The 11,453-nt window shown below is 44.1% G+C and overlaps 1 protein-coding gene across 1 annotated transcript; it reads right to left on the bottom strand.

Moving 5' to 3' along the window:
* Positions 1-1,215: 1,215 nt before the first annotated feature.
* LOC136491821 (uncharacterized) lies at positions 1,216-11,233 on the bottom strand. Its single transcript, XM_066488048.1, has 4 exons — positions 11,114-11,233; positions 1,907-2,122; positions 1,711-1,801; positions 1,216-1,565 (listed from the first exon to the last, which is right to left on the bottom strand). The coding sequence occupies exons 1-4, from the start codon at positions 11,231-11,233 to the stop codon at positions 1,216-1,218; spliced, it is 777 nt and encodes a 258-aa protein (XP_066344145.1).
* Between the last annotated feature and the right edge of the window lie 220 nt (positions 11,234-11,453).

Genomic DNA, 11,453 nt, shown 5'->3' with positions numbered 1-11,453 from the left:
AAGAACAACGTCGGGCATATCGGTGTTGTTCTACCTAACCCTCATACGAATGTTGATAGGCGCATTAGTTCACAACGATCTCCACTAGGATGGGATGGAATGCCATGACCAGCAGATGATGCCTACGCATGGCGCCAGTGATGGACAGGGCCATGACATGGATTCCATCCCTATTGACATCTATAGGATCAGCGGGACCCGCATGAAGGATAAGAAGGATCAGGCGATCCTGGAAGCCTTCCTCTCTATTGTTCTTCTCCTTTTCCTCCACTATAACCCACGCTTTCCCTTGACCTATAAAAAGGAAAGTAGGGCACCCCATGAAGGGGATGGATCTAGATCCACACAAGACCAAACCATGAGATAAAAACACAAGAGCATGACACGAGCACACTGTGGAGTAGCGATCTAGCTCTCAGCACCCGTTCAATCCTTTCACCAGAGACTTGGGATCCTTCCCTCTCTCACCTGTTTTGTAACCCCTACTACAAATCAAGTGTCGGTAACATGAGGAGCAGCAAACTAGACATAGGGATGTTTCACCCAAACTAGTATAAACCCTTGTGTCCTCTGAGCACACCATCCGAGCCAGACGCGCAAATACAAATTTACTCGTCAGTGGTCCAAAAACAACGATAGCTTGGCACGCCAGGTAGGGGCTTTTTGTGCGTCTTGATGTCTACATCAGCCTCAGATGGCTAGTCATGGCGTTAGCTAGGTCCCAAGCATGCACATGCGCTTTAGGAACCTGGACTTCTTCGTCACGATGGGGGGAGAGTTGGTGCAGGCTCCCATCGCCGTCCAACCTCTCCACTCTGCTGGCCTCAACGCGATCGTCGAGGCGCTTGAGGAGCTATAGCTGCACGCACCAGAGGCCTACACCCCTAGGAGCAACCAGCTCCTTAGCTTTGATTATGGGAGGCTAGAGCACTAGCTCGGTGCCTTCTTGGGACCCCGACCATTCTAGGAGGACCTACGCCACCTCACCTTCTCGTTCATCAAGTGTCATGATATAGCTTACCGAAGGAGAGCCGCTCTCCCCAGAATACCTCATCCAGAGTGCCCCGACAGTGCTCCCATTCGGTCTCCGCAACGCCGCCGAGACCGTTGGCCACCTTGTGGTGCAACGCACGCCTCCATCCCCCATGAACTGATGAGTTCATGGGGATGACCGAATATGTCACAGAATCTTTCCACGACCTCCTTGTGGGAGAATCAGGGTCGCCTTGCAACTCTGACTTTAGCAGGGGGAGCCATCACCCTTCTCGTGAATGTTTCATGGATGGTATCGCCGAGGGATACATCAAAAGCATCCACGAGGGAGAGGCTACCCCAACGAACGACCTCGGTAACGAGGTCGAGGGGGATGAAGGGGCCCCACCTCGCCTGTGGGTAGAGCAGCTGAAGGCTTGGCACCAAGAGCTCGAGGAAGCATGACTCCAGCTCAAGCAGGAACACACAAAGCTCGAACAAGAGATCGAGCGCCATGGAGACGGTGGATGTGCGCATGCTGTGGCCTATGACATGAACTGGAGGATCATCGAGGATGATGAAGCCCTCCCACACTTCACCAGGGCAAGCCAGAACATCGCTATTACTGTGGCCTTACTCTAGGGGCTTCTAAGGCCTATGACACCTGAGGATCATCGGGCCCATCATAAGATTCACACACTACTTGAGCATGCGGTGGCGCAATAGGTGAGTTGTTACCTTTTCCTTCCATACTTTGCTTGGTTTGTGGATTCATCTTAGGTGGAGTAAGTTCATCTTTCGCAGGTTCCTCATCTTCCTCCCATTCATTCTTTGGGGGTTGATTCCCTTGGTGTCAGGATGATCGACGTCTCCTCCTAGAGTAGGTCTTCTTTAGTTGTTCATAAGTGGTATAACTATTGAAATAGCAGTGTACCTTTTCTCTAGGGAATTGGAAGTAGACTTGTCCAGATCCAACGTAGATGATCACGTTGGTTGCATTGAGGAACGATCTTCCAAGGATGATGGGTGTATTGTCTTCTTCTTCTCCCAGGTCCAGAACCATGAAGTCGGTAGGGGCATAGTGATCATGTATTCTCACTATGACATCTTTCGCTATTCCTTCTGGAAATCGGATTGATTGGTCTGGCATCTGCAATTGCATGTATGTAGGGAACAAAGGTTCATCACTGAATAAGTATTCATACATTACCTTGGACATTATATTGACACCTGATCTAATGCCACATAAGGTTTTGTGGAAGATTATTTGTCCAATGGTACCTTGATCGTAGATACGCCTGGATTGTCCTTCTTGGTCAGATATGGTGAGGCGAGGAGGTGGTCGTACTCTGATCGGAGTGTGTTGATCATGTTAACTTACTCTTCTTGTGACTGACTGGCCTTGTTCTTCCTTCTCCGATTATTTTTCTTCTTGTTCAGTGTTGTCTCTTTGGGCAGGTGCGATGTTTGTGGATGTCCAGGAGATTGCAAGATATGATTCTTGAAAGAAAACTTCTACTTTTTATCCTAGATTGTGAAGAAGATCTTGGCACTATCGAAGTAGATGATGGCTTTTGTGGTGCTCAGGAAAGGTCGTCCCAAGGATAATGGGTGCCCTTTCATCTCCACCTGTTTCCAAAATCACAAAGTCTACTGAGAACACATGATTGTCCCACCCGAACAATGGCATCTTCAAGAACTCCTTTGGGGTAGCAGAGTGACTGATCTACAAGCTACAAAAGCAAATTTGTGTACAACAAAGTATATCCATTAATTTTATCATACATTACCTTAGGCATAATGTTGACACTTGCTCTGAAGTCACAAATAGCTTCTTGGAAGATGTGAGGTCCAATGGCGATGGGGATGACAGGTCTTCTGAATCACCCTTCTTTTCAGGCAAGGAGTAATCTAATCGACCTTCACTCTCATGGTTGTATGCAGTAGTATTGTTGACGGTCACTAACAGCTATTTTTACCATAAACATTTCACCCAAAAGCAAGATAAAGTTAGGAAAACCATCATCACATGTGTAGGATTTTCTTTATAAATCACCTAGTTCCACTTGTACATGGAAATATATTTATATGTAGGAATTTTGGCCAAAATAGTGACAAATACACACATAGGAGGCAAGTGAACATGGCTGGAGGCCTTAGGGGCCACTGGCTGGCCCCACAAGGGCGCCGCCTAGCCCCCCAAGTGCCACCTTGGCACTGGCCATGTCATTGATACATGGGAGCTGCTCCACAAGCTCTCCCATGCGTTGATTTAAGTTGGTTTGCATCAATGGTCATGATGGAGTGGTCTTGGATCCGTGGGTCCACTATCATGGACTTGGAGCCCTTCAACCGACCTCCAAACCACTTTACCTACCAAATTTCGAGATGTGCCAACTTCACAACCACCTTTGGGAGCCAACCAAGGCCCTATGATCAAAAGGTGCTAAAATCAAGGGTAGGCTGGTGCCCCTACCACACCGCACTGGCGTCCCACTTTCACTCCAACGCCTCTTCTTCAAACACATGCAAGGAAACACACTTGGGAGCAATGTGGTGCATCCATTTGTGGCAGTTCAAGTTTGGTTACATCCAAGGGTGGAGAAGGATGATCACGTGGATCACTGGCGTAGCGCTGGAGTAGCCCCTACTCCACCTCAAGGTATAAATAGGGCCCCTCTCCCTCATTTGAAAAATCACCATCTCATTCCATCACTCCAAGTGAGAGCAGTAGCTAGGCAAAGCACTGTAGCTCAACTAGTTAGAAGTAGAAGATAGGGAGAGAGTGAGGAGAAGCTTGGAGAAGCACCAGGGTTGTCGACATCCTCTCCACTTGTGCTTTGGTGGATGAAGCTCTTCTTTGAGTGAAGTCCGGCATCTTCTGTGTGGTAACTCTGCTCTTTTGCATTACTTAAGTATTATTTATATTATTGTGTTTACTGGTTTCACTGCTTGGTTAGAGTGCTCTAGTCTCATTTCATCGTGTATAGGATTAGAGTAGTGAGAATATACATTAAGTGTGGTGCTTAGGCTATAGCTTGCTTGTGTTTATGGCTAGGCCTCTATATAGATTGTAGTAGGTGGCAGGTGGTGACAGCCTTGTCCATCCTTGGTATTCCACCACGATAGGTCTAGTTATTAAATCATAGGGCTCATGGCAGACCTTGTCTAGTTATCCCTCCTAGTTGCTAGGTGGGTTGTGCCCCAAACTAAACAACCATGATATAGTATTCCTTAGTCTTGCCTTAGTTCAGAGAAACCACATATATCCTCTCTACCTATTATTTTACCCTTGTTCTATCCTTGGATAAACTTAGTTCTTAGTCTAGTTCACTTTGCGCTCCCTGTGGAAATACAATACCTTGGAACACTCCTAGGTGAAAGCTACATTAACATCCGTGCGCTTGCGGATTTATCTGTTTGCCATATCTAGTGTCAACAAGCTTTCTAGCATCATTGTCGGGGAACGGTATCTGTTCTAGTTTAGAACCAAGTTATCCAAGTATCTTTTATCCTTTATGTTTCATACCATGGATCACATTCCTATCATTCAATTCGCTACTCCAAAGAGCGCTAGTTTGGAGCTGCCTCCATCATCAAAACCTATCCTCACCAATAGTTACGAAATTCACCCTTGTTTCATAACTAAAGTTCAAGAACAATCTTTTTCTAGGGAAAAAGATGACAACCCATATGCCCATCTATGAGAGTTTGAGTAGGTGTGTTCATGCCTTTACATTTTGGGCATGTCACCTGAAACCCTCAAGTGGAAGTTATTTCCGTTCTCTTTGACGGGATTAGCCAAATAATGGTATACTCGAACCGTAGAGAGTGCACAAGGAGAGTGGGAAGTTCTTCAAGCCAAGTTTTGCTTAACGTTCTTTCCCATCGCCTGAGTGGTTCATCTTTGAAGAAAGGTCCTAAGCTTCAAGCAAAGGGAGAAAGAATCCCTAGGTGCTTCATGGGCCCATTTGATAGATCTTTATTTATCTGGCCCTAATCTTGCTATAACCGAACCTATACTTTTGCAATACTTCTATTTAGGTCTTAGTGAGAAATCTGCACAATTCCTTGACATCGCTTCAGGAGGAGCCTTCTTACATCTTCCTATTAGTGAGGGGAGAGCTTTCCTTGATACAATCCTTGAAAACTCTCCCTACACCAATGGCCATCATGACTCCCCTGAAGAAAAGGACAATCCAATCCCAACACAAGAAGAAGTTTCAACAGCTAATTCATTGCCAATTCCATCTAAAACTTTGGCTGTCGACCCAATTCCTAAACCATTCCTAGGGACACCAAAGGAAGAAGAAATTCATCCTTTGGAGTTTCCTTTTGAATTCGAGTTGGATCTCTCTCCCGATGTTGGGAACACCTTCAATCATCCAATCCAATAGAGATCTTTGGCATCCTTGACACCAAATCATCATCTTCTTTGTTCATCTCAAGATTTGGTTGCCTAGGAGCCCCTTGAATCAGCATCATTTTCCACCTCAGACTTTGATCTCCCCGATGTCCATCCTTGTTTCTTTGTTGATAATTCAAACCAAGGAGGCACTTCACCCCTTTTGGTTGACACCAAATGGGAGCACAAATCATCTAAGGTGAAAATCACAATCCTAATGGAGGACAAGGATGGGAATCCACTCATAGAATGCCAGACACATGATGATCAATGAATATGTTTAGTCTATGGACATTCTTGAAAGATCAAATTTGGAGTCCAAAAAGGAGGATCTTGTGGACGAGCATCAAAGCTATATTCTAGAAGATCCACAAGATCTATGCTTCCATGAGAAATCTCTAGAGTCAGTCTATCCTTCTACCAACTGCACCTACGAAAGTTGCAACCATCCTATGCTCATGTTTTATCACATCCTCGAGAGGATGGTTGTGGATGCTTTTGTTTACCATAACTATTCCAAAGCTTGTAGTTAGTTTGTCAAAAGGTCAAAATTGGTCATACATTACCCTGCATAAGATATAAAGTAGACAAAACAAGGGTAAGCCTCTTTGAGCAAAGGTTAATGGTTTGTCTTGATCACATCAGTAAGTACAATTTTATCAATATTTCCTTCTTGCCTAGCTACCTTCCCTGACAATGGCGCCAAAAATGCTTGTTGGTATTTATTAACTTGTCACTTGTTTTAGTATCCACCTAATGTTATTGACATTCCTTAGCATCACTTTTACTAAGTTGTCATCCCTAGCAATGATGCCAGAAATGCTTGTTGGTACTACCTAGTGCCACTTCTAGAAAGACACTAAGAAGTACTTTAGTATTTCATGTGACTAGAAATAATATATATAAATAAAAGGAATCTGCAAGCGCATAGATAATATACCATTGTAGCACTTCACCCAAGAGTATTCTAGGTATCGTTATTTATATTTTTACCATAGGGAAGGATGGGTAGTTGGAATATGTGGATAACTCATATGTACAATGGAGAGATTAACCATAACCAACTTCTACTCATAACAGGGGTAAGTCAAGAGATAAATATATGTGAATGGTAAATAATAACTAATCATTGATCATCTAGAGTACTCCTTTCTATGGCATTAGCATGGCTAAGTAGAATATTGGAGGAATAATTCCTAAGTCATTCTGAATTACAAGTCAAGCATATGTTGATTAGTGCAATTACGCTTAGTAATCATGGTTAAGATCAACTTCATATCGGGATATTACTAAGGAAGATTAAGAATAGAGCTTATCTTTCTTCGTAACTTGATCCTACTTGTCCTATATTCGGGGAGTAGACTACAAAGGACTCAATGGGAATGTCACATCCATGATCTACCACATGGTCCAGAATATAGGGTGCATCCATAGGTAAACAACGTATAAGCACCATGCTTACACAATGTCGACCACTCACCCCTGGATCCATGGAGCGAGCACTATACGAACTTATGCTTGAACATAATGATAATCTAACTATAGTATGCATATAATCAAGGTAGATGATGAACATTATAACTAGGAATATGAAATGATATGAGGAACCATGTCATAACAATTGTAGCAATTATAAAGGTAATGAGAGTTACAAAAGAGAGGGGGTACAAAAGCTATACCAAGCCACGCTCTTGACACGATCAAGAATCCAAGCAAAGCTTGCCTCCCTCTAGACCTAGCCTAGCTAGCTATGCCCTAGAATATGGTAGAGCTTAGAGGATGATTAGGGTTTCTATCTTCTGAAATGACTTGATCAGGGTTTGATGCTTCAGGGGGTGGCAAGGGCTAGTATATATAGGCCGAAGCAGTCAATCCTGAGCCCTCGAATTAAACTGACTTGAATGGATGGTGTAGATGCAACCTAGAAGGTGGTGGAGAACCAACGTAGCAATGGGAGACTGAGCGGTGGGCCTAGGGGCCGACCGATCTGTAGGTGGGATTAGCTAGTCCCACCTAGCGGCCTCTTGCCCTCTGCCATGGTGTGGTGTCTTCTGGTGTCTTCTAGATCCTTCTAGTGCTGTTTATGCCACTGAATAAGCATAATTAATTCTGACATATAGGTCCACCTTGATGGTTTTATGAATAAACCCTACTGTAAACATAGATTCAGCAAAACCTTTGTTGGTGATTGTATTCTTGCCCTTATACATGTTACATTGACGGTTTATAATGTTAGTTATCTATCATCAACACCCACAGGGCATGCGTCCTCCGAGATTATGTACTTCAAGCTCGTTAGGTTTATTTGGGAGATTTACGTGGCACTCGGGTGCTAGAGGTTTTAGAGCTAGATTGATGGCCCTCCTAAATTCCCCTCACTCTACAATGATTGAGTTAGCTTATTGGTCCTAGTGTTGGATCCACCTATCACACCAATCGAATAGGACTAGGCTTACGGTCCAAGTATTGGCTCACCCAATTTTGCCGATAGGTTTCTAGGCCAATAGGCTTGATTCCACTGTAGGTTTAGTCTCCCTAGTCTCTTTATAAGTAGTCAAGGGTGGAGATGGTTTGTCTTCTCACCACCATCATCAATAGCAGTTGTATTCACTCCTCTTCAACTTTGACCTAGCGGTCGCCACCATTTCTAGATCCCATTCTTGTTCTTCTCCATTCTCCATCGCATTGGCGCTGAGAAAAATCTAGCCAAAGAAAGCTAAGAAAGTTAATTCAACCATAGAGGACAATATTGGTGATAACGACAGCAAAGGCGATAAGAGTGACAAGGGTTTTGCCCTGGTTTCTTTGTGGGATGTGTTTACCGTCGCCGCAATGGACATTGAGGCCCTCATTGAGGAGGGTTTTTTGGCACCGAGAAGCTCTTGGGGGTATCAGTGCGCCTTGGGCCAAGACATGCTGGCCCCTAACTCTAGTGAGATCATGGTCTTCATCAACTTCTTCTGACAAGGGTTAATGTCCCAACACATTGGTTTGTCCTCAACCTCCTTCACTACTACGACACCATGTGCACCATCTCACACCCAATGGGATCTGTGAGGGTTATAAGGAGATTCAAAAACATTTGGGCTCATCTATTGTTGCTTAGAGGTTCTCCCCCAATCAGGTAGGAAAGTCACCGACACTCTTTCGATCAAGGTAGCCTGACCAATCTCCCTTCTTCTACCACTACTAGAAATATCCACTTCTATGACAAAAATCTTAATGACGATTCAAAAACTATCATAGAAAATCGCTTTTTATGATGAATATTTCTAGTTTTGTCATATATCAGTGGTGATGATCCTCAAACCCTCCGTATCTATGATGAAATCAGATATCATCACAAGAAACATCATAGAAGAGCACATGGTTTTGTCACAGATCACTCACGTGACTCGTCTGTGATGATCTTCATTAATACTATGATGAATAGGGGCTTCACATCTATGACAAACAATATTTGATCTATAATGATGGCGATTCATCATAGATCTCCACACAATACTTTTTCCATCCGACATGTACCTATGGGACCTACAGTTACTCATCTGTGATGCTTGCAATTCATCATAAAAGTCTCTGCTCGATCCTTTCTCCATGCGACGTGTACCTATGGGACCCTTCTCCATCTGACCTGTGGGACCCGATGGCTTATGTGTCATGTGTACCTATGGGGCCTTTCTCCATCTTCATCTGACCTATGGGACCCGATGGCTTGTGTATCACTTGTGCTTGTGGACCCTTCTCCATTCAACCTGTGGGACCCGACGGCTTGCGTGTCATGTGTACCTATAGGACCCTTCTCTATCTCCATATGGCCTATGGGAACCGACAGCTTGTGGACCTGTTTACACTAAAATTTGGGAGAAGAGCGCAGGAACTCACAGGCTTCCAAGATTGTGCCAATCAAGGAGTCGATTGCATAAGGGTTGATATCAGCCGGTTCGGATGCGACACTGGGATCGGTTCTCTTTGAATGACATCAGCAGATAACAATGATGAGATATGATTGGCATCAGGGAGATACATGTTGGACTCTACAAAGGGGAAAGATTAGGGTCCAAGTTATCTTAAAATAGGAATGTTTTCTTCATACCAAAGATTGTACCGAGTCGTACTCGAGTAGGATTCATGTTTAAGCTCCGGGTATAAATATCAAGCCCCGGCTATTGTAGAACACACAATCAATCCAATACAAGTTACTTACTTTTTTGGCTCCGGCCACCCCTTTAGAGTAGGAGTAGAGTAGATCTTGGTGAGTTCTTCAGCAAGTACTGGCTGCATCGATCTGGTCGACCTCCACTGCTTGTCAGTAAGTACCATCATGGCTTATACCTCTGTTCATACCGCTACATCGATCCGGTCGACCTCCATCTGGCCTGTGTGTCATGTGTACCTAATGGCTTGCGTGTCATGTGTACCTATAGGATCCTTCTCCATCTCCATCTGGCCTGTGGGACCTGACAGCTTGTGGACCTATTTACACCAAAATTTGGGAGAAGAGCGCGGGAACTCATAGGCTTCCAAGATTGTGCCAATCAAGGAGTCGATTGCGTAAGGGTTGATATCAGCCAGTTCGAATGGGACACTAGGATCGGTTCTCTTTGAATGACATTAGTAGATAACGATGATGAGATATGATTAGCGTCGGGGAGATACATGTTGGACTCTACAAAAGGGGAAAGATTAGGGTCCAAGTTATCTTAAAATAGGAATATTTGCTTCATACCAAAGATTGTACCGAGTCGTACTCGAATAGGATTCATGTTTAAGCTCCGGGTATAAATATCAAACCCAGGCTATTGTAGAACACACAATCAATTCAATACAAGTTACTTACTTTTTCAGCTTCGGCCACCCCTTAGGAGTAGGAGTAGAGTAGATCTCAGTGAGTTCTTCAGCAAGTAGGGCTGCATCGATCCGGTCGACCTCCACTGCGACTCTGGTATAAGTTAGTTATCAATTCTTGTCTAGTTCAAGTAAGACTGCATTGATCCGGTCGACCTACACTGCTCAAACTAGATTAAGGTCAAGTTATCGGCCATCGACCATGCATTAGTGTTTGATTCAATGGCATGGAGATGATGTTGAACTGGTTCGTGCTGATGAGTCTATGAGCATCACAACAGTCGATCTAGTCTTCTAGGAACTAGGAGACTTCGTGTGCTTTTTTGGCAAGTTATGGGAAGGAGGCTTCATTAAAGTTAGCAATGAAAGCCAACAGCTAATGCAAGCGATTGGCTTTGAGAGTTTGTTTTAGTGAATGGTCATGGATTCACGTTAGCCATTGGATTAAGGAAGAATAAGCATTGGTCCTAGAAATGGGCTTCGGCCGACGTATGTGAACGCTACGTCAAATCATAAATAATAGATCTATTAAAGGAGGTTCTATTTCGCTTAATGGGATGCTTGACCTAGGTTGATCAATCGTTTAACCTTTGGTATGATAAGTTCTATGGCAAAATATGTTATCCAAGCATTTGATCAACACTTGATAGCTGATTCGTTTAGTCATTGGCTCTAAGTTGCCGGTTCCAGAAAGGTATTGTCTCTAGTTCAAAAAATGAAAAAAATTCAAAGACATAAAAGCCAATACGATATGTATCGCTTCCAGAGCAAAAAAAACAAAAAGAACAAAAATGTTCATGACACATACAGGGCCATTACACTAAGATACGTTCATGGAAGAGGAGTCTTTGTTCATCAGTTTACCCTAAGTATAAGCTAATTGAAGACCTTGTTCACCACATCTTGAGCAGATGTGATGTCCACAATGGCCTCCGCCGCGATGACAAATTCCTCAAGCAAATCCTCATGCTCCTCGGGGCTGTCGCCCATTAGGAAACCAGTCTCCATGGCATGGAGCTCATACCTAGTCTAGACTTGCATCATGGTTAGTGCCATCGCCGCACCATGACAAACACCATAGAGGGCGATCTCCTAAACACGGGTCAGAACGTCATTCAGGCGAACATTGATAAGAGAGCCCCGGGCATTGACTGCATCCATGGCCGTGTTCGTCGCTAGTTGGAGAGACTCCAACTGCATTGTCAGGGCTAACAATCATAGGAACATA

The sequence above is a fragment of the Miscanthus floridulus genome, chromosome 11 (assembly GCF_019320115.1).
Source record: "Miscanthus floridulus cultivar M001 chromosome 11, ASM1932011v1, whole genome shotgun sequence".
In the NCBI taxonomy this organism is placed as follows: Eukaryota; Viridiplantae; Streptophyta; class Magnoliopsida; order Poales; family Poaceae; genus Miscanthus; species Miscanthus floridulus.
The sequence above is the reverse complement of the archived record's forward strand: the minus strand, read 5'-3'. Positions and strand labels throughout refer to the sequence as shown.